The 25048-nt window shown below is 42.7% G+C and overlaps 1 protein-coding gene across 1 annotated transcript in view; it reads left to right on the forward strand.

Annotated features, from left to right (window-relative positions):
• Positions 1-21043: 21043 nt before the first annotated feature.
• LOC117450173 (myelin transcription factor 1-like) overlaps positions 21044-25048 on the forward strand; it is a 43481-nt gene continuing 39476 nt past the window's right edge. Inside the window, exons 1-6 of the mRNA XM_071203591.1 lie at positions 21044-21436; positions 22314-22392; positions 23160-23211; positions 24296-24338; positions 24419-24487; positions 24699-24904. Coding sequence (XP_071059692.1) covers positions 21396-21436; positions 22314-22392; positions 23160-23211; positions 24296-24338; positions 24419-24487; positions 24699-24904 — 490 coding nt within the window. The 5' untranslated portion in view covers positions 21044-21395. The remainder of the gene's footprint in view (positions 21437-22313; positions 22393-23159; positions 23212-24295; positions 24339-24418; positions 24488-24698; positions 24905-25048) is intronic.

A 25048-nucleotide genomic window follows, 5' to 3' on the forward strand; every position in this document is an offset into this window, starting at 1 on the left:
TGATTTTTTTTAAACTAAATAAACTACCCAGTATGAACTATTTTATAGCCCTTATTAGAATCATTAGGTCCTTAAAGTTGTAAAAGGCACTAAAAGCCGAATCTAGATTTATTTTCTCTCTCCATTCATTCTACTGAGCCGAGAGTGGGAGCTCTGGGAGCGGGACTTAAGAGGTGCATGCTCTGTGAGCACACATACTTTCTTCTGCTCTGATAGCCTGGCATGATGGGTAATCTGTGACATTTCGCTCTCAATGAGCAGCTCTCATAGGAAAGAAGGAGACCCCGCCTCCGACGCTGTATCCAGTTCTTATAGAGAGGCGAAGTCCCTCCCTTTCCGGTGGAACTCATGGGACCATATTTCGGAAAAATTATGTATTGAAGTCAATGGTGAGAGAAAACGTATCTTTCGATCCCGTTTGAATTGTGCCATGAATTACACATATGATGTTTGTCAATCTTAAAAAATCATTTCTATGTCAAAAAAGTGCGAAAACTCGTAGAGTAAATTGCACAGACAGCAGCAAGATTGATTTCAGCAGCCACTTGTCTGGAAATGCCAAAGACTAGAAACGGTTTGAAAACTTTTGTCACGTAGTGATCGTCTTCTCAATAAAACATCTTTGCTCATGTCTTCTGGCCAATCAGAATCACGATAACGGCGTGGTGTTGTTGCAGGAAGTCACGACGGAGAATAATTTTGCGGTAGAACTACTCTTTATACATCCATAGATACAACATTACGTGTTGATAGAAATCAACACGTAATGAAATAAGACCCCACGGTTTGATGATTGATAGGTGTGTGGGCTGTCTTTCATTTTGACACACAGAACAATGGGGGCTATCCACCCTTATCCTTAAACTCCTTTTCCCGCCGGAGAGGACGCTGACGTTGACTGTTCGCCGCTTCTCTGCCTCTGTTACCCTCTATCACCCTCAGCTACCATTCCTTCTCGCAAAACTTTCGAATTGGACTACTGCCCTGCATTGCACATCTTTACTGCACTGCACATTGTTTTTAATTTTAACTTATTTTAGACTTCTGCCTCCGTTGCTGGCTGCCGTTACCGGCTGCCCTCACTCAGCCAGGGTGGCTATTGCTATCTGCTACATCGCCTACTTGTCTGTCTCCGTCCCACACATCAACCGTGGACTCTCTCTGCCTCCTGCCTTCATCTCTGGGGTACATCTGTCCCGTCCCGCTGTTCACATACTCCTGCCATGTCGTGGATCTTCCTCGTCTCCACAACAATCCTCCACCTCTGTGCACCTAGCCCGCTAGCCGGTATCGCTGCTAACACACTGCTCCCAGCATTCCCGCCTGTCATCATGCTGAAATACTCCATCTCACAGCTTCTGTCATTCACCAACTCCTCCACCCCGTCTTCCATCTCAGTCATCAGACATCTTGGACTCTTTCGTCGACCCCGCTACATTCACAGAAGCACCCGCCGCAGTTTTGTTTACTTTCAGCACGGACAATCCATAGCATCCATCTGCTCTACCCACTCCCCTCCGCCTCCCAACACATATAACAAGCCATTTCTACCCACCATCAAGCCCCCCTCTTCCACTGCCCCCCCTCTTGTGCCCACCCCCGCGCTACTAACCTGGCCAACCTCATACCTCTCCAGCCTGCCACCACCCCTCCAACCCCCCACTTGACCAATTTTGCCCTCCTCAATATCCGGTCACTTAACAATAAAGCCCACATCCTCCACAAAAGTATTCTGGACAAATCCATCGACTTCCTTCTGCTCACTGAAACCTGGCAACAACCCAATTGTCAGAGAATATTGTAAGGATATCTCTTTGTGTTTTAAGATTCTCAGTCTTTCTTAGAAACTGTTGGATTACAAAGATATGCTCCACATGTCTTCCTGCAAGTAATTTCTCAGGAAGACACAGGTCAAAAGGTCTTCTGCCTTTCCTGTGGGAGGAAGGGTTTACTGCCCGATGCATTTACGAGACAAACAGTCTTTGTTTGTTCATCTGTTATTGATTTAGAGTAAAAGCCCGCGCTACTAAGCTCCTCCCCTTCTCAGAGACCAGGTCCTAGCGGTTCTTTCTTTGTGTGGGCAGAATTGATTTGGCAGCCCGCATTAACAGTGCGAGTTGCTTTGTTAATCCCCCGGCCGTATTATACTCTTAATAAATATCAGCATTTGACTAAAGCAGCTCCAGCTTCCATCCTTTCTTCACAGAAGTTTTCCTCACAAATTGGCGTTGTCGACAGGATACCAAAAGATCTTCAGAGACTGGTAAGTGTAATTTCAAATTCATATTTGGATATTGCCTTACCAGAATCTGTGATTGATTTTTTTGGTTTCTCTACTCGTTTACATTTGGGGGTTTAATTCATAACCTGGAAATTGGTGTCAAAAGGGGACGTTGTCCTGGCCAATTTGCCCTGTGATTGATGCTGGGGCATATGCCTACAGAGCAAACACAGCTCATGTAAAAACAATGAGAGTATTTGGGGCTAATAAATAACCTAGGAATATCGACTTTCACTGATTTCCTCTGTGTGTGATTCTCGGAATTAAATTACCGGACAATTACACACAGCAAATATTCGGAGAGACTTTAAAAGAGAGCATCAGTAAAGCGGAGCTTCTGCATTAGAAGCAATGTGATAGATTTGTATTGAAACAAATCGCCGAATTCTGGAGATTTCAGAGGTTAAACTGATTAAATCAACAGCTGGCATCGCTTCCTATAGCTGCCTGCCGATCCTCCCCCCTGTGGCGGAGCCGCAGGCAAGAGAGAGGAAAGAGCACAGTATCACATTATTCCACAGCACTGCCGATTTCGAACTAAAGAAAGCGGTTAAACGTGGTATGAGAATGTGATATCGCGCTGTGTTTTCATAACTGATGAGTTGCTGAATTTGGAAGAAAGGGTAGAAAAAGAAAAAAAATTAAAGTCTATGCTCTCGGACGGAGAGCAAAGCACCACTAAATTAGCATAGTGGTTGTTGATTTGAGAATAAATTAGTTATTGCTCTTCAACAAATTCCGTTCTTAGCACTTGTACAAGGATTATGAGTAAGAAGGCACTCATAATTAAACAGATATTTCTCTACCCCCTCTGAAACTCTCCCTAATTCGGACTAAATTGAGCGGAATGAAGTTTTCTGTCACTCTGGTATTTGTTGCGAGTTCATCTTTGTTTGTCTAATTGTTTCCATATTGGTTTGTCTACCCGCCGTCTTGTGTATGCTTTGTAACAACTAATAATGAATCAGTCCATAGCCAGGGTAAAATGAACTAAACTTTAGTTATCTCACCAAAAGTAAATGACTTGAGAAAAATAAATAATGTAAAGATGTAAAGCTCAAACAGGTCAATGTTGTATTATTTGTTTCATGTATTCTTAATCTATGTATTGTATGGTAATAATGAATAAAAAAAACGTAATATATTGAACACATTCCGAAACAAAGCAGATAAGACAGAACTAGACTCAGACATGATACTCATTGTGATTGAAACCTTTTGCGCTGTTGCTGCAAAATGAAAACCTTGTTGATTGTCTGTTTCCAACTGGCCACTGGAATCAGATAATTGATATAAGTTGAAGTTCAATTACAGTTTTAAATATAGTTTAACATTCTTTATTAAACTGTTTCAAATTATTTCTAGTACAATTGGTCTACAGACATTACTACAAGTCTGATAGTTGTCACATACTGAGCTTATGAACAATAGAGTAAAGGTCGCTGGTTAAGCCAGGATCAATATACTTGTTGAGGTTTTATTGTGTACATAATAAATGTGTTTAAATGAATTGAGCATTTTTTAAAGGAGTATAATGTTGCAATCTTTTTAAGATAAGTAATTGCAGTTCAAAGATAGATGTTGTTTTCTCCTCCTCTCTTTCACGAGCCCACACAATAAATTATGAGATTTCCAAATCCGAACAGACAGAAAGTTTTTTTCAACTAAACTATTTTGCTCTTGATTTTTTTTTGGAAATAGGATTTTCCGCTACATAACAGAAGACTCAATTCAGGCCTTAAAGAACGCTTTTAAAGACAAGTCAGGGACAGTTAAATATGGTGCTATTTTGCCCATGAAGAAATTTACATTTTTGGACAAAATCTCCCCCTTTCTCTGCTCCTAAGGTGCTGCAAAATTAAATAAACACCGCAGCACCCGGGGTCAGAGACAGGTGTGACCTCTGGAGGGGAAGAGATTCTGAGCAGACCACGGAGCAACCATTGGGGGGTTTTATGGCCTCGGCACAAAGAGGAACATCTGGAGATTGTAAGGAGCTCTCCCAGGGGCAGGTTACCCCCAACAACACACACACACACACACACATGCACCCCCCCCCCCCACACACACACACACCCCCCCCCACCCACACACACACACACACACACACACACACACACACACACACACACACACACACACACACACACACACACACACACACACACACACACTTTGCATGAGTATTTGCCTTATCCACTTTTTACATTGTTGCCTTCTTTAGAGTTATTAGTAATTCAAGATTAATTATTGAATTAAATGTGCTTCATAAGATAAAATACTGAAGCTTTGACTTGATCATTTCGTTCACAACATTAGACCTTGTCCTCTCCACTAGAATAAGATACGTGTGCATGTTTGGGTGTTTTAACACTCCTGTAATGTACCTAGTCTTGTCAGGGATGCAAACTCATCAGGTATGAAAAGAAAAAGGTGACAAGGATCCAAATCCCCCTACCCCACGGAATATCGGTTTTAAAGTGAGGAATAACAGATGATTTTAGCAGTCAGAACAACTAAAGCAGCAGTGGTAATAATAACAGAAATGCTACAGAATCACATCTAATAGAAATATATATAAAAGCATTTATTTTAATTGTGTAGCAGTCAGTCTATAATTTTGGCAGCACTGTTGAGCATTTCAAAAATCCCCCCAGACCCCCTGCGGGGGTTGGGTTTTCAGCATGTCAACTTTTTTACCTGTGGGGAAATTGCAGGATTGGCTCCAGGTCGCTTTTTTGTTTACTACAACACAAATGTGCCTTTTTATTTCATATAGTTCAATTTAGATTGAGACAGGGAAATAATCTAAACCTCACGCGTGGCGTTTCACCGTCAAGGGGGCGATATAGCGTGTATGTAATTACATTTCAAATACTGATTTGAGCCCCACCACTGTATGGGTTAGCCCTACCATAGATTACCCAACAAAAATACTCGGGAGCCGATGAGTCAATTAATTGCTTATCGCGACAGGCACACAATAAAACAGTGGAAACAAACAAGTGTTTGACTTTCATTAGTGAATGAAACTGTGTGCCTTTTTATAGTCTGTGTCCAATATTGTGTATTTGTATATATATTATATATATATCCTAATATATGCTAAGGTCCCGCTACTGACACGATAGCAGTCATTTCGTGCGCATGTGTGTAATTAAACCCATGATATCAAAATCTCACTCCAGCCAGGTACCCAAAGTTGGCAACCCTGCCCATACCCCAATAATATTTGTATTGCAGATCTACATGAATCACACAAACGACCTATTTTGGATTCAAAAGGTGCCAAGTTTGCATCCCTGCTTGTTATCCTTTTCATTACAGAGCTGGGTAAATGGTGTATTGATTAGATTCTGATCCGTGCAAGTCCTATTTTAACTGACTTTAGTTCTAATGTTAATGATAATTTGATTTCAACCCATAAGTAATTATTTAAATTAACTCAACATTTCACATGATGGATTAGTGTTCCACATTTCCCCACTAATATCTTTTATGATTGAGCCACTGGTAAAGAGAGACATTGATGTCCCTTTTGTTGGTACGTGGTTCCACGTTGTCTATGGCCTTGGACGGCTTCACTAAGAGTCACCCAGTTCTGCCCTGCTGCAGACCGGCTGTGTGCAGTCACAGAGATGCTATGGCTGCGCTACATGACATTAATGGTCTGGTCCGAGAATCGACACCATGTCCTGCTCCCAGAGAGAATGACATTCCTCAAACTGAACTTTACAGCCGTTGATACTGTCTCACATGGGTCTGCTTCCCCCCCCCCCCACCGAGCCATGAACTGAAAGCTTGACATCTGCTTTGAACACTTGGAAGCCTCCCGGTCACACCAGCACCAACCCTTGGGTCAGTCAGATGAGACTAACGGCTTCACTTGGGCATTTGGGTCAGAAATATGACTCTCGTTACCACATAGTGGGTTGTTTGTTTAAGGCTATCCATACTGCTATGCAGAGGATGCCTGTAAGATTGGCAAGCTGTGAAAAGCCCCTACTATTTTGGTATAGGCCTGATGTCAGGGGCCTCTTACTGTCTGATTCTGCATGTTTTCACATTATATGGACCATGTTTCCACCTGGTGAAACTAGAGGCTGCACGGAACTCAGGCTACAATACAACCATTCTGTTCTGCTCTAACGATTCAATTTATAGATTCTATATCAAAATAGTTTGTTCTTATTGTTTCCAATGATAACGTCACCTTAAGTGGAGGAATGCAAACCTGTTTTCAAATGTAAGGTTTTGAATTTGTTTGACATTTCTCAGTAAAGACACCCTCAGACGCCCACTATCATTCATGCTATGCCTTCAGTGGTGACTCAGATGTTAAGGGGGTTGAAGCTGTTCCTCCCAAATGGGCTATGCTTTGTTTTTTCAACAAAGGTGTGCATTTCCTGCATAATATATGTTTCTCACAATTGTTTTTTGTTAGTTGCGCACAGGTGATACTGATTTTTTTCTCGATTAATAGCTTATAGACGATACCATGTTTAAATAGACTCCTACGTTGTTATTACATTATGTGACATATGTAAGAAAAGGGAGGGGAGAGTCAATTATATTTGAGTAATTGATCTCATATTGAAACATTCATTTCTCAAACCTATGTTTTATGGAAGAGGAAATGTACTTCTGATAAACTAATCTTTTATCAAACGGTGAATTAAAATAACATTTAGAATAATTGAGAACGGGTTATATCCACAGGGACTAGCTCACATTTAACTTAAAATAACATGTCTCTGCTTTGGACTGATGAGTATATGATTCTTGCAGGTTAAATGACTAACACAAACCTTACATTTATGCATGTGCATGTGTCAGGAAGGCTCCCAAATAATTCTGAGGGGCCTATCCTATTTTTGTAATTGAATGATAATGTGCTAATCCATTACTTTGAGTTGTCTGCACTCAGGAAAACATCTCTATCAAGTGTTAACCCAATCACTAGGACAGCTCTGAAGGCCAAGGGTCAGAGAGAGAGGGTCACACCCTCTGGCTGCAGAGAGCACCCCCAGCCACGGGCAAGGAGGCACGAGGTTGTTCAAGATGAGAGGATTCTAATCTTCAACTTTCTGATGGGATGGGATGCTTCTTCATCTTTCTGCTCAGACAACTCTGCAGGACGAGCGATGGCTTCAGAGGCTCCATGTTTCTTGGAGGGGCAGATTTCTTCCTAACATCTCCCATCACGGGTCGGGGCATCTGGATGTGCTACTTGGAATCGGCTCTGCTCTCAAGCAGATAGCAGAAGGAATGCAGGCAGATGAGCCTCTGGTTCACTGGGAGATCATAAAGTGCTCACTGAATGAGCCACACAAGCAGAGCAATTGGTGGGATTGAAATATGGCAATCTGATGAAGAAGAGTTTTGAGCCAATCAGCACCTCAGTGCTAATCTACAGTATCAGGATGCCTTCACACACCAGACATTCTGTGTCATAAAGAGAGGAGGAGAACGAGTCAGGAGGACATGTTCTTCGAGCTCTTGTACAAAGATAACATTTGAATTGAATGACCAGATGATTACAGATGTACAATTAATGATTGTTTTTATATTTCCGATGAACAGATATGTGTTAAATAGTGGTGACAAATATATTTTGTCAGATCAGATTACACTTTCACACTAAACAAAATTAATTAATTGATATTTTCAGATTTATAAGGTATTGAACAATAAGATATTTCTAATAAATTACCTGCCTGACGGTTTCAAACGATTGATGTTTTTAAAACTAATATATGTGAAGAAATACATGAACCTAGCTTTTGAATACAGATTCCAGTTAGCTCTAGCTAATAGACTAATTGTTCGGCTAAACTCTACAAATCCAACATGTTCACCTCAACCACACGCTATCTTTGTTGATTGAAGCCTTGGTAACAGTTGTTCCCTGGTTTGGCTCCAGAACAGTGGACTCCGTTGAGGTTAAAATACATGACTGTACGCAGCCAATACTCTTAGGCAAGCCCCCTACACAGTTGACACTCTGAATAAAGAACAGGTGTTTTGATTGTTGATGCGATACAATAAAATGTCTGATTCTTCCTTTTCAGATTTTGAACACATGTATTTGAATGAAATATATGTACTACTAAGTGCCTTACTCTTGAATAAAGCGTAATGAAGTCAACGTGGAGTAATGTTAAAGATTGAGGACACTGCAACTTTGCAGATTACAGATTGATCGATTCATCACTGTAAATTTATACCTTAACTGGGAATTTTAGCTGGATCTCTCATGATTCTGATTTTATACCTCAATTGGATTTCTTATAATCCTAAATTCTAATTGTGTTTTAATAAGTAATTGCCTTAAAGTAAATCTTTGAGATGTAAGCTGAATTTGAATTTGTGTTTGATGAATGAGATTAATTTAGTGATAAATGATAAAAGGTCTTATTTTTGAAACATATATTCTGCTATTATATTTTTGTATTTCATGTGTGTTATTATTGTGCTTTTGACAAAAGAAGTCAAACACTGAAGAAAGATGATTTTTCTATTATGATTGACTGTGTTCATTCATGATGATTGAAATGTTTTCAATCTTGTTTCACTTTTTGATGTAATTGATGTATGTGAGCCCACACAACTCTGAAGACGCTTATTGATTTAAGGGACTGAAATATTCTAAGACTAATGTTAATTGGTTATCATAAATTGATAAAAAGGAAGGAACTGTCAGAGAATATTTTAAGGATATCTCTTTGTGTTTTAAGATTCTCAGTCTTTGTTAGAAACTGTTGGATTACAAAGATATGCTCCACATGTCTTCCTGCAAGTAATTTCTCAGGAAGACACAGGTCAAAAGGTCTTCTGCCTTTCCTGTGGGAGGAAGGGTTTACTGCCCGATGCATTTACGAGACAAACAGTCTTTGTTTGTTCATCTGTTATCGATTTAGAGTAAAAGCCCGCGCTTCTAAGCTCCGCCCCTTCTCAGAGACCAGGTCCGAGCGGTTCTTTCTTTGTGTGGGCAGAATTGATTTGGCAGCCCGCATTAACAGTGTGAGTTGCTTTGTTAATCCCCCCGCCGTATTATACTCTTAATAAATATCAGCATTTGACTAAAGCAGCTCCAGCTTCCATCCTTTCTGCACAGAAGTTTTCCTCACACCAATGACTTCTTCTCCCTCAATCAAACATCCCCCCCTGGTTTTAATTACATCACTAAACCCCGCACCTCACGCCGTGGTGGTGGGCTGGCTGTCATCTACAACCAGAACATCCGGACTACATAACTCACCCTCCCCTCAGTACCATCCTTCGAATTCCTCGCCTTCAAAGCCCCTCCCTCACTGACAGTTATCCTCATTTACCGCCCCCCCAAACCACACCCCTCCTTCCTCACTGAACTCCTCACCATTGCTTCATCCCTCTCCCCACGTCTGTTACTCCTCGGCGACCTCAACATCCACATGGACTCCCCCACCTGCAAACTCGCTTCTGAATTCTCCTCCCTTCTGGACAATTTCTCATTTACCCAATATGTCACCTTCCCCACCCATGATAAAGTACACATCCTTGACCTTGTCTGCACCACCAACCTCCTAGTACTCGACCTCCACCCCTGCCCCTTTCCCCTCTCTGACCATAAACTCATACAGTTCACCATCGCCTCCCCCGTCCGCCACCCCCCCCCCATCCAGGAACATCACCTTCCGTAATTTATGTTCTGTCGATCCCCAGCACCTCTCCGACCTGCTGTCCTCTACTCTCCCCCTGGACTCGAATCTCAGCTCACCCGATGAACAACTCAACCACCTTAATTCCACCCTACTCGCCTCCCTCAACAGCCTGGCCCCCCTCAAAAGGAAAAATGTCACTTTTAAAACCTCCTCACCCTGGTTCACCCCTGCACTCCGTAAGCTGAAGCAAACCGGCCGCCAGCTTGAACGCCTAACCATGAAATCATCCCTCACAGTTCACCATGAATCCTACAAACTCCATCTCACTACCTACAGAGACGCCCTCACTGCCGCAAAAACTGCTTACCTCTCCACCATCTTTACCGACTCCTCCCATAACCCCAGGACCCTCTTCTCCACCGTCAACAAGCTCCTCAAACCCTGTGCTGACACCCTCCCTTCCTCCACTTCCACTTTATGCAGTTCATTCCTCCAGTTTTTCTCTGACAAAATCACTGCCATTAACCTCTCCCTATCTGCTGCATCTGACACACATACATCTCCCCCAGCATCCACCGCCACAGTTTCTCCCCCCATCTCCCTGGACCTCCCGAGCCCTCCTCCCCACGGCCGCCTCTCCCAGTTCACTCTGGTTACCCCCCCTGAAATACTCCAACTGATCAGCTCCTCCAAACCCACAACCTGCTCGCTTGACCCTCTACCCACCCCTCTACTGAAGTCCTGCCTCCCCGTCCTCTGCCCCTACCTTGTCAACCTTTTCAACTCCTCCCTGTCCCAAGGAACCGTTCCCTCTGCCTTCAAAACTGCTGCTGTCACTCCCATCCTCAAGAAACCCGGTCTGGATCCCTCCTCCCTCAGTAATTACCGCCCCATCTCCAACCCCCCCTTTCTCTCAAAAACAATAGAACGCATCATCTCCAAACAACTCCACCGCCATCTCCAAACCAACCAGCTTTTTTAACCCCTTCAGTCTGGTTTTCGTCTCCACCACAGCACAGAAACGGCACTCATCAAAGTCCTCAATGACCTCCTCACCTCTGCTGACACCGGTTCCCTCAACATATATATAAAAATTGTTATTGATTGGAATAAACCCCTTGAGATGCACCATCTCGTTTTCAAGGGGGTCCCGACAATAGCAACAACTTACAGACATAAACAAAAAGACAAAATGCAAAACATGACACACAAGACAAACCACATACAGTCTGTTAAGTAAAATTCAAGCAATGCACACAATCATTACAATTTGAGACAGTCAAGCAAATCAGTTTCATCAATATCAGTTTCATTAATAACAAGTACAGACCCGTTGAAAGTGAGATGATAATGCATGTTTAAACATACCCAATGATGCAAAAGATCTAATAGCAGCAGGTAAAGTATTCCAAACATCCTCATCCTCCTCCGATACCGTGAGCCACACCATCCTGCTTACCCGACTCCAGGATATCGGTATCGAAGGTACTGCACTCAGGTACTGCACTCAGGTGGCTTGAGTCCTACCTCTCCGACAGATCCCACTTCATCTCCCTCAACAACCACTCCTCTGCCACCGCTTCAGTCACCCAAGGTGTTCCCCAAGGTTCAGTACTCGGCCCTCTCCTCTTCATCATCTACATCCTCCCCCTTGGTCAGATTCTCCACCAATACAACCTGGACTTTCACTGTTACGCTGACGACACACATATTTACCTCCGCACCAAATCCCCCCCACCCACATCGAATCCTGTCTGACTGCAATAAAATCCTGGATGCAACACAACTTCCTCAAACTCAACAGCAATAAAACTGAACTCCTCCTCATCGGCTCCAAATCCACCCTCAGCAACCCCCCAACCTGACAGTCACCATTGATGGCACCCCTGTTCCCCCTCCACCCAGGCACGCAACCTTGGCGTTATATTTGACCCCATCCTCTCCCTCGAGCCCCACATCCGTCAAGTTGTAAAAACCTCATTTTTCCACCTCCGCAATATTGCCAAACTCCGTCCCTCTCTCACCCGCCCCGTAGCTGAGCGACTCATTCACGCCTTCATTTCCTCCCGCCTTGACTATTGCAACTCACTCCTCTACGGCATCAGCACTACATCCCTCAATAGACTCCAGCGTGTCCAGAACGCAGCCGTCAGACTCCTCACCCACACCAAATCATGGCATCACATCACCCCGGTCCTCAAAGAACTCCACTGGCTCCCCGTTTCACACCGCATCCATTACAAACTCCTGGTCCTCACTTACAAAGCCCTCCACCATCTGCCCCCCCCCCCCCCTACCTTACTGACCTCCTCATCCTCTACCAACCACCCCGGTCCCTCAGATCCACCTCAGCCGGTTTGCTTTCCATCCCCAAGGCAAAACTCCGGAGCTTCGGGGATAGAGCCTTCTCTGTGGCCGCCCAGACGCTCTGGAACTCCCTCCCCCAAGACTTCCGTGAGTCCCTCACCCTGTTCCAGTCCCGCTTCAAAACCCACCTCTTTAACTCTGTATCCATAAGCCCCCTCTCAACCAACTTCCTCCTGACTGCTTTTCTGTTTTGTTTTGTTTCTTTGTTTCTTTTTGGTTTTGTTTTGTTTGTCTACCCTCCCTCCCAAATGTAAAGCGTCTTTGGGTTCAAGAAAAGCGCTATAGAAATATAATTTATTATTATTATTATTATCCCTAATGTAAAGTAATTCACACAGCCTCTTCCCTCTTCTCTCTGTGAGGAGCAGCAGGTTCAGCTTTCAGAACAAAGTAACAAAAAACTAAAATGGCATTAATTTTTTTTAATATGTTGTGTAGTAATAGATTTATTTTTCTTCTGAAGAGAGCACCAGAATGTGTATTTTATGGTAGTATTTCAAAAAATCTCCTGGGGAAGAATCCCCCCAGACCCCCCTGCAGGGGTTGGGTTTTTCGCATGTCAACTCACCTGTGGGGAAATTGCAGGATTGGCTCCAAGTTGCCCTTTTAAGTTAGCTACCTAGCTAGTAGCAAGCACGTTAGTTAGCATTACAGCCTTAGCCTTGTAATTTGTATTAGCCTTACATGAAGTAACATTAAGTAACCCAACACGTTAAACAGTAAGAGTAGTAGTAGTAGTCATATTTCGTCAACCCTTTTAAGAGTAGGCTACTGTCACACCGGTGTGATCATTGTACACAGTTTAAGCCCGGATGCCCCCTCCCCCACGGGCAGGCATGCTAACGCTAACGCTACATTAGTATCGGCGATCTTTTCTACTTCATGCTATCTGCACAAATGGTTAACATTGAACATTAAAAAGATCAGGCAGTTCAGGGAGAATCGAAGGAAGCCGATCCCTTTTTTGGAAAGACAGTATTGACGGCCATTTTGGTGTTGGTGACGTGTGTGCAAGACCAGAGATGTAGTTAACCTCTTCTACACCGCACCCCCGATACCGGGGGGGGGGGGGGGGAACGCGTCATATGCAGGAAACAGCATCTGAGGGCATCTTAATATTCAATAAACTATGAATGTTTTATATCCATGTAACAGGAAGAAACTCAGCTCATTTTTTAGCGCTGAGCCTATGAATTAGCCACGAGCAAAAAATGCTAACGGGGTGCTGCACAGAAACTCACTCATAACACCCTTTTTACTTATCGTAGCTGCACGCCCAACCCATCGATTCGCATCGTGAGAAGACACAGAATTCATTGGTACATACATCATCACTCCATGATAAGAACTCGCAAAGCTATTAACAAGAACAGACATCAAAACATGTGGCGCTAGGTAGCTAAAAACGCTAACATGGCTTACCTGTGTCATTGTCTGGTCAAAAGTGCTCTTGAATGGCGATAAAAATGATAAAAACGCTGCTGAAGTTAATCCATAGGTTAATCCAATGTGTCTGTGTCCCTTTGAAATGATTTCTGATAATCCATAAGCAATAAACCTGCTTTTCCGTTTCCAGATGTCAGAGCGAGAAATAGGTTCACTCTGATGCAAACCTTTATGCGCATAGCCCCCACTAGGGCTGAACGATATACCGTGTCATGGCGATAACCGCGATATGCGCATGCGCAATATTCACACCGCAGGGACGTGCGGTTTTATTCTTTCTTTTTTTTAAATGCTAACGCACTTTAGCACAGAATTCAAAATAAAGATACCCTTATTACTTATCGAAACTGCACATACAATATATCCGATTAAAGCTGAGACTCCACAGATTATTTAAGTATAGTATCTAAGCGATCCGATCTCGCAAGAAAACACAGACATCACAACACGTACCTTTACGGAGCTTTTACGGGAGATCGTCTCACCGTAGCTGTCAATCTGATCAAAAGACGTGTTCAATGGCATTACAACGAGAAAAAACGCGGCTGAATCGGTTGATCCATAGGTTAATAATGTATCTGTGGCTTTGAAGCAATTGTTTATAATCCATAATTCAATTTTTATGTAAAAATCGGAGCACAAAAGTTAGCTGCTAAAGGTAGCCACCAGAGTGTATGCAGCTTCCGGTTTTGGCTCCTCTTATTATACATCCATGCTCCAGAGCCGTATAATAGAAGAGTTACGACAACGGAAGTCCAAAAACGGTTATCGTCACGTGGTTCATGTAGACGAGGATCGTTCCCCGGAAGTTCATGGCGGGCAATGTGAATGCATTGATAACAGGAGATAGAACTACGATTTTTGGTAATTATTAGTGAATAAAGGTTTTGATTTGCAATATTTATACAACAAATCAATATGTGTATGTATTTACATCAATGTGTTTTAAAAAATAAAATAGAATTTGCTAATATTAAGTGATAATATTAGGATTAGTGTGAACAACTAGTTTACATGTTACTAACAGTGCCTTGGTTAAAGAGCCTGTTGCTGTTTATTTATAGCTTTGAATTCTTTAAAACCAATATTATCTTCTTAAACTTGTATGGTAGTCAGGAGCATCACTTTCTAATGTTTATTGATATATTTAGAGGGAGGGGTTCTAAAGTAATGCTTTAAAATTCAGATTAGATTAATTTCTACCATTTTCTTAAATTCATGGTAGTTTCAGTAATCCCCTGGTAACTGAGGACACAAGTTATCTAAATGACTAATGTCATCTTTATGGCTTTCAGAAAGGACAGGAGACCGACAGGTGACTATCAAAGGACTAGCAGCAGCAGCATATGATGATGATGATGATGACGATGATGATGATGATGATGATGATGATGATGATGATGATGATGATGATGATGATGATGATGATGATGATGATGATGTTAAATGTGTTGTTTTAGGAACATCCATTGCAAATACATGGAATTCAATAAACATTGAATAGCATATCATGCAGTTTGTCTGTGCCTTTCCCTCCGTGTTGTCCTGGTTTGCTGTGCTGCCTCCTAGTCGCCCCACCATGGTTTGCTGTGCTGCCTGGGGATGCTCCAATCGCTCAGAGAAAGGAGTACGAATGTACGGCTTCCCCACTGACACAGAGCGGAGGAAGCAGGAGCAATTTCACGACCAACAGCAACAAAATATGTGATTTATATACAAACACTGCATTTGCACTTTTTCACCAAACGAAAACCACACCATTGGGAAAGCTTAATGTTTTGTTTAATACAAAAAAACAGGGAAAGGCTTGAAAAACACAGAGTTGAGACTCAGGGTGCAGGGTGAGGGTCTCAGTGCAGGTATTCAGGCTCCATTGAATCCCCCTCTGGTTCTTGTGCTGAGAGAGGGAGTAACAGACAGGAGAAAGGGTTATACACACCTATATAGCACACCTATTGGATGGGAAATTGCCTCGGGGAGATAAGGTGTGGTCTCTGTTCCCAACTGAAGTTATGGAACTTTATTATTTGTGAGTTTAACAAAGTATGACAAATGGCATCAGTAACAGATGTGATATGAATTTCTATAAAGTTGTCTCACATTCTTGGTCATATTTTATATACAGTATGTAATGAGTATAACATGTCCAGTAAGTATAAAGTGTTTCCTAATACTGTGTATTCAACCACTATGGAATATGTATGTGGGCAGACAAAACTGAGTTGTTCTGTGTGTGAAGTAACCTCAAGTCACTCGTTTGTCAAGACAAAAAAGGGCAAGACTAGGCTGAGAGCAGAGGCTATACCCACCATCTTCGTGCATCGCCCGGTGGTCAAAAAGAGAAGGGCCCCTGTATCTACAAAGCCCATAGCTCATGATCACAGTGATAGTGTGAAAGGTGACACAGGTATAATAAGTATGAACTCTTAGTAACAAAAGTAATATTTCTTATTTTTAAGTGGTATAATATTTTAAATGTTCGAACATGTACAGTGCCATGTCTTCTACTTACATTAGTCTCAAAGATTGAGGGAAGAAGGGAAGGGATCACTGCCCTCCACCTGCCAGCACCCAGCCAGAGGAGCGCAAACAACAAAAACAAGCAAGGTGTCCCGTCATGTACCTGGAAGTTTGGGTTGGCAAAATGGAGTAAGAGAGGGACTTGAAAAACCTTGGTGGCTCTCTACTCATGTTGTTACAGTTGTCTTGGTTACAGCTCTCAAGTTTTTTTTTGTGCCATTTCCACATCTTTAGAAAATATGAAAAAATTGAAGTGAAATCAACCTCTTCTCTGGAGAACACACTTTGATTTCTCTGTCTTGTGAGTTTGCAGTCTTGCAGTTTTGTTCCTCCACCTGTAACATCACTCCTCCTCCACCTGCCATACAGTAGGTTACTAACAAGATTACTTATATAATACAGTGATAGAATACATGTTTAGTATGCTTACTTATATAAAACAGTAGTATTAAACTTACCTTGTGTTTTCACTCTCACTTAAGTCCCTCTCCCTTTGCCATCAATCCAAAATCAGCTGAGCTGCAACATTATACAGACAGGTAATAATCAACATAATCACAAGGACACAATATGGCTCTGCTAAAAACACTCACTCTTACACGCAGCAAAGTTATATTTATCTAATATTTAACTCCCTCCACCCCCGCATACAATCCCGTTTAGAAGCCCCTCTTCTCTAATTCAACAACGTTGAACGAAATGACATTAAGAGAACGGAATTTACAATTAAAAGGCTGTTCAACGTGTGTTGCTAACTTGCTTCGGTATGCTAGCTTAATCTGTTATCTGTAAACGTTCCCTAAATCTACTAATTTAGGGATAATCCACTGACATCCTTTAATACACATGTTCATTTGAATCAGATGTACTGATAATATCCGCAATATAAATCTTTAAACTTCTTCTTACCTTTAAAAGTCCGTCACGAACGGTCTATTGTGCTGCAACTCCACAGCTCTGCCAGCCTTGGCGCTAACTTCCGGGGAACGATTGAGAGGCTCCACGATCCGCCATTGCTGTAAAAAAGTGGTCCATAGAGAGGCGAAGTCCCTCCCTTTCCGGGAGCCTCCATGGGACCCCGGAAGCGTAAAATTATACATTGAAGTCAATGGAGAGAGAAAGGTTATCTTTTGATCCCGTTTGAATTGTGCCACGAATGACACATATGATGTTTGTCAATTTTAAAGAATATTTTGCAAGTCAAAAAAATAAAAATGTGTCGTAAAACTGTGAAGTTACACATTTTTTTGTGTGAAACCGCTGAGTGAACTACAGGTCTCTGGTCTCGCACAATACGCGTCACCATCACAAAGACGGCCGTCACGTTAGCAAATTTCACCTGTTTCTTTCAGAATGAGAATAAAAGTATAAAACGAGGTGAACATCACTACAAGTCTGGACACGTTGAGACGTTCGTGTACAAAAGCATTTCACTCTGGGCCCTGCAGGTACAAAAATAAAAAGGGGCTTCAAAATCCGGCAGCTCTAACAACTGCACTGCCGGATTTGGAAGCCCCTCTTTAGTTTTTGACCTGCTGGGCCCAGAGTGAAATGCTTTGGTGAGCACAAACTAGAGGGGGACAGCAACACCAGTGTGATTTTGGTGAGTCTGTGACTATCCGGAGAAAGATATAGGGGGGGTTCCAAATCCGGCAGCTCCAACACCTGATCTGAACATGTTATGTAGAGAACAGTGCAGATCTTCCCTATTGACACCAGGATTAACCTAGTCTAAAATAAGGAACATTAATAGTGTGATAGAAAATGAAATGTAATGTAATAGAGGCACAGATATAATATCAATAATACACTTTATTTTAGGGCACCTTTCAAAGCATTCAATGTCACCTTAAAATACAATTGAAAAAAAATAGGAGAGGCATTACAATACAAACATGTGTTGAGTAGGGATATATAAAAATGATATTCAAAGGAGCAATTCAAGTGAGTGAAGCCAGTTTGAACACATTATCTTTTAGGCTTGATTGAAAATAACAGTGTCTGACATGATCATATGTGATATCATTACTGTTATATCATTGCTTACTATTCGTGGTTATCAGACACTTCATTTCATTTCAAACCTTTATTTATATAGATAAATCCCATTGAGATCATTGATCTCTTTTTCAAGGGAGACCTGCTCAAGTAGTTCCACATGAAACATAAAAACATAAACAGAACAACAAAAGGACATCATACAGCATCATTTACATAACTATCCACATAAACAGGTACCAATAGCTTCCTATTGACTAGCATCCAACCGAGCTTTAAAAACATTTAGTGGCACCAGATTGTTCAGTTTCCATTTAATTTGCAGACTATTCCAAGACAGAGGAGCTGCATCTAAAAGCTGTCTTCCCTAAGACAGTCCTAGCAGTTGGCACATTTAATAAAACCACAGCATTCGATCTCAGGCAGTAGCCACTTACAATTCTCCGTGAGATCAGGGAGCAGATATAAGATGGAAGTTTCCCTAACATGGCTTTGTATATAAAAATGTACCAGTGACTGAGCCTCCGTACAGTTAGTGAAAGCAAACCAGCCCTTGCATACAGGGTACAGTGATGGGTTAATGCTTTACAGTTTGTCACACATCTCAGTGCGCTGTGATACGCAGCATCTAACTGGACCAGGCAATGGGCAGGTGCATTCATATAGACCAGATCCCCATAGTCCAGCACAAGTAAAAAGGTCACAGTGACTAGCCTTTTCCTGGCCTCAAGCGAGAAACAGGACTTGTTCCTGTAGAAGAACCCTACTTAAACAACAGAGAAGGTTTTAAGAAATAGGACTATTGACAAATCGTATATTATCCTGTCATTGTCTGTTCTGCAGGAAGGAGGAATATAACAGAGTGGGACTATACACTCACAAACGGAAGTTTATTCCAATACGAAGATTGTGACAGATCTGAGAAGTGTCCTTAAAACGAGCCTCCTCGCAATTGTATGCACATTATTTATTCAGCCGTTTGCTGTTTAATCTGATATATCACTCAAAAGAGAGACAAAAGATTTGAAAAGGGTGAAAATACGGCGAACGCTCAACACAGGCGATTACGTCACCTTTGCGCGTCCCCGCGAACAGGGCTTCAATCCACGGCATAACACCGGAAATGCATCCGCGGAGGAGCCGTGGAGGAACCATCAGTGTATCCTCGATTATAGTTCCTCCAGAGAGGAGAATATCACATCCTATATCATCATCCTATATCATCCCATGATGTCAAACTAACACAACATTACATTACATTACATCACATTAAATAACGTGAAATAATATAACATCACATGCAAATGACTTTACATTACATCATGAAATAACATTAAAGCATGACATGACAATGACCTTACTTCACATGGCATCTCATAACATGATATGATGAAAAAACAAAACATAAAATGTCATACAATGACAAAACATAACATAACATAATTAATAACATATTATGTGAAATGATACATATTGTACTGCAGTTGATGAGATCAGTCACTCAGGTGCTGCTACTTTATTTGACTGCAACCATAACAGTGCAACCATTGCTGTGGTCTATATCAGTGGTTCTCAACAGCAGGCTGTATTATATAGACTCTATATAATACTGTATTATATAGAGTCTATATAATACTGTATTATATAGACTCTATATAATACTGTATTATATAGACTCTATATAATACAGCCTGTATTATATAGACTCTATATAATACAGTATTATATAGAGTCTATATAATACAGTATTATATAGACTCTATATAATACAGTATTATATAGAGTCTATATAATACAGGCTGTATTATATAGACTCTATATAATACTGTATTATATAGACTCTATATAATACAGCCTGTATTATATAGACTCTATATAATACAGTATTATATAGACTCTATATAATACAGTATTATATAGAGTCTATATAATACAGTATTATATAGAGTCTATATAATACAGCCTGTATTATATAGACTCTATATAATACTGTATTATATAGAGTCTATATAATACAGTATTATACTGTATTATATAGAGTCTATATAATACAGTATTATACTGTATTATATAGAGTCTATATAATACAGTATTATATAGACTCTATATAATACAGTATTATATAGAGTCTATATAATACAGGCTGTATTATATAGACTCTATATAATACAGCCTGCTGCCAGCAAAGCTACTGCTGCCACTGCAGCACAGTGACGTATCAGTTATGATGTCAACTCATGGTCCTCGGCAGGCATGTGCACTCTTAGTTCACCTGACAGCTTTGTTTGTGTTCAGGGTTACCTGGTTCCAACTAACAGTGAAGGAGCAGCGAGCCGTTTGACCGACGCAGAGCAAAGTGCACATGCTGGAGTTGATGGTTCAACCAGGTCCTGGATGTAGAATGATGTGGACAGCTACGGGTTGATAGAGAGAGGAGGGGGGGATGTGCAAGCATGTAGGGAGGTTGAAGGCAGAAGATGCATTCTGAATGTGTTTCAGAGTTGGAATGGCTCACTGGTAAATGTCACCTGCATTGCCAATGACATGCGGGGAGGACTGGATTATAACTGGATTACAACCATAACGTGTTTTCTTTTGTACCTCTTTTGCAAAGCTTTTTAATTGAATTGTGGTCAACTGTCTCTTGTTCTTATTGGTTGATCTGGGACACAGTAAAGCTCTGCGTTCTGATTGGCTGATCTGAGGGCAGCATTGGACGGTGCTGTGACTGGTTGACGAAAATGCCAATAGCCTGCTAGGTGGTTCCTGTTTAAAAATGATGTCACCTCCAGCACTATCAGTACTTTGACTGCTTGTTAAAGTCGCTGTTTCCTTCTGGGTGTTGTATTGACTTGAGGAAGTGTTGGTGAGATCATCCTCCCGCCGTCCTGCAGCTGCTTGACGGCTGTTGAAATATTCAGTAACCCGTCTCCTCCGCCCCGGGCAGCGGGAGGCAGGGCTGCAGCGCGTCGGGGCTTCTGCAGGGGGCAGTGCAGCGGGCTTCTGTCCATGGTGCTGAACACTCGGCTGACTGTCCGCGGTGCTGATCAGCTGCAGAGGCTCTGTTCTGTTCCCTCTTCAGATGTGCTGTGCTGGATCTGCGCGGCTCCTCTCCCTGTAGAGCGGGACAGTCTGCGGAGATGAGGGAGGAGGGGGAGGGGAACATCAGTGTGATCGCACGGTAAGGCTTTATGTCTCTGACAAAGACCGTGGGCACTTATTTGTCGGTATTTTCCGGGCCTTGTCTGCAGGCCTACGGTGGATTCCGCACCGAGCAGGGAGGACGCGGTGCGGCTGTCGGACGCTTTCTGACGGCTCTCCTTTAATGGAGACGAATTCACCCGGTGCGGCCAGGCTTTAGGAACACATTATTACGGCCGTGTATTTCCGGCACACACAAAAGCAGCCCGGTGTCGATGCAGTGGATTGTGTTTGTGTGTAGTTCGCGGAGTGCTGAGGCCTTTGTGTGTCGGTGTGTGTTGATGTGTGTCGGTGTGTGAGGCCTACACCGCTGCTGTCATCGCACCACAGGCTCTGCATGATGTGTTGTATGTGAACTGTATGATGCAATGCCATGTAATGTAATGATGATCCAGCAGCCATTTCAAGTCAGCCATGCAGTGTTAGCGCCCCACAACCAGCGAGCTGCTGCCACACTGCCAGCCGTCACATAGTCTCTTCATGCTCGATCCTCAAGCACTGATTTCGAAGTTATGTCTGTAAATTAACTGCTTGTTTTAAATGTTTTAACGAAAATTCTAGTGTATTATCAGTTTGAATGCTGAAGTTATGTTTCAGCATGCTGAGCACCCGATAAGAGCCTTAGCTGTACCATCAAAACAGAGTACTTCAGGACCGTCATCATCACTTATCATGTAGATGCTGCTGCAGTGCTTCGTGGCAGTGATTGGTCCCCCGGTGAACCGGGCATGATACACAGTGTGTGGTCCCCGGTGAACCGGGCATGATACACAGTGTGTGGTCCCCGGTGAACCGGGCATGATACACAGTGTGGAGAAACAGCTGCTCACAGTAAAGGGTTTGTTTTCATCCAACAGGAAATTAGTTCAGAGGTCAAAAAGTGAGCCAGCAGACCAGGGGAGAGCCAATCAACCAGAGAAGAGCCCCAGCATCAAAGTATTGTGTGTGTGTGTGTGTGTGTGTGTGTGTGTGTGTGTGTGTGTGTGTGTGTGTGTGTGTGTGTGTGTGTGTGTGTGTGTGTGTGTGTGTGTGTGTGTGTGTGTTTTTAAAAAAAATTAAAATTAAATGTTGTATTTAACCAGATCAAAGCATTGAGATAGAATCTCATTTGCAATGCTGACCTGGCCAAGAAGGCAGCAACGTTACACACAACACACACGTATAAAATACAGAGAACATAACTAAGAAAACAAAAGACAAAAAAGCAGTCACTACATTGTGCACATTAGGACAGTGTGTGTGTGTGTGTGTGTGTGTGTGTGTGTGTGTGTGTGTGTGTGTGTGTGTGTGTGTGTGTGTGTGTGTGTGTGTGTGTGTGTGTGTGTGTGTGTGTGTGTGTGTGTGTGTGTGTGTGTCTGTGTCTGTCTGTCTGTCTGTCTGTCCGTCTGTCTGTCTGTCTGTCTCTGTCTGTCTGTCTGTCTGTCTGTCTGTCTGTCTGTCTGTCTGTCTGTCTGTCTGTCTGTCTGTCTGTCTGTCTGTCTGTGCGTCTGTCTGTCTGTGCGTCTGTCTGTCTGTCTGTCTGTCCGTCTGTCTGTCTGTCTGTCTGTCTGTCTGTCTCTGTCTGTCTGTCTGTCTGTCTGTCTGTCTGTCTGTCTGTCTGTCTGTCTGTCTGTCTGTCTGTCTGTCTGTCTGTCTGTCTGTGCGTCTGTCTGTCTGTCTGTCTGCATTTCCTGATTGAATCTCGCTGTCTCTCTGTTATTCAGATGAGCCAGGACACAGAGACACGAACACGGACCCGCTCCAAAGGCAGTCGGGGTCAGTATGCGCGCACACACACACACACACACACACACACACACACACACACACACACACACACACACACACACACACACACACACACACACACACACACACACACACACACACACACACACACACACACACACACACACACACACACACACACACACACACTGGATGTAAAGTGATACTGATGGTTACCAGGTTAGGGAGCTGCAGTGTTGCCTCAGGTTTGCTGTGTGTCAAATGAACTTCCTCTGCCTGTGTGTGAATGCTAACGTGTTCATGTAGACAGAGGAGGAAAAGTACTCAGATCTTGTACTTAAGTAGAAGTAGAAGTACCAGAGTGTAGGACTACCCTGTTTCAGTAAAAGTCCTGCATTCAAATTGTTACTGAAGTAAAAGTACAAAAGTATTCTCATCAAAAGACAGTAAAAGTAGTCGTTGTGCAGATTGATCCATTTCAGAATAATATATATATATGTTTATAATGATTGATCATGAAAGTGTTCTCAGAGCTGGTGAAGGTGCAGCTAGTCTGAAGTACTTTGTAGACTGCAGGGTAGCTGGTGAAGGTGCAGCTAGTCTGAAGTACTTTGTAGACTGCAGGGTAGCTGGTGAAGGTGCAGCTAGTCTGAAGTACTTTGTAGACTGCAGGGTAGCTGGTGGATTTACTCCAGGTGGAACTAAAGTCTGATTCAACACTTGATTATATTTCACATCCTTCATCCAGATCTGTGAAGTAACTAAAGGTATTAATACATGTAGTGGAGGAAAAGTACACCATGTACCTCTGAACTGTAGAGGAGTAGAAGTACACCATGTACCTCTGAACTGTAGAGGAGTAGAAGTACACCATGTACCTCTGAACTGTAGAGGAGTAGAAGAACAAAGTAGCAAAACATTAAAACACTTAGGTAAAGCAGCAGTATCTCAAAATGACACTTAAGAAGTGTATTTGAGTAAATGTACTTGTCCTGGAATAGCGCTGTATAAATACAGTCCATTTAACAAAATAAAAGCATCATCACCTTCTTAGTCTTTGAGCCTTCATAGGACTGTCTGCTCTCTGTGACTCCGGCTGCTCTGCTCTCAGTGTCGTCAGAACTGGTGAGCCAAGAGATGAAGCAGGAGCTGAGGTTAGTACTCGACACGTTAACAGAAGAACGTCCTGATGTGGAATGTGTCCTGTATGACGTGTGTGTCTGCTGTGTGTCAGCAGCAGCTGCCCGACCCCTGGATGTGACGGCAAAGGCCACGTCAGTGAAAGATACTCTCGACATAGGAGGTAGGGTCCATTCCGTGCTTCCTCACAGCTTCTGCACACAGCTGGTCAGACACTAGCGCCACAAGGACAAAGCACGACAAGTCATTGGGCACAGAACGCATGCACCGTGTTCACCTTCAGCGGAACGGCCTGAACGAGGAGACCGCTGGTTCTGATGACGAAAGCACGTTCGGCGTTAGCATTGAGTGACATGCCATTCTGCTCTCCTCAGCATACTGGGGTGCCCGCTTGTAAAGAAGAGGAAGCTGGAGGAGGCGGAGGAGAACCAGTCTGCTCCCAAGAGGAGGAACCAGCCCGCCACAGAGAGTGACCCAGCAGAAGAGGAGGAGGCGCGGAAAGAGGAGGAAGAGGAGGAAGAAGAAGAAGACCTCAAAGAGAAGCAGGAAGACAAAAGTGACAGGCCAGAGTCAACTAAAAGTGAGTGAAAGCAAACAAGAGATCACCATGAACCATGTAACCATGACAACAGTGGGGCTGCAGTTGGCTGTGTCTGTTTGTGCACCAACGACTTCACAAGGCCCTGCATCCTGCCATTGTGTTTAGGGTATACAGGAGGGGTCG

This window comes from Pseudochaenichthys georgianus, chromosome 7 (assembly GCF_902827115.2).
Source record: "Pseudochaenichthys georgianus chromosome 7, fPseGeo1.2, whole genome shotgun sequence".
NCBI lineage: Eukaryota > Metazoa > Chordata > Actinopteri > Perciformes > Channichthyidae > Pseudochaenichthys > Pseudochaenichthys georgianus.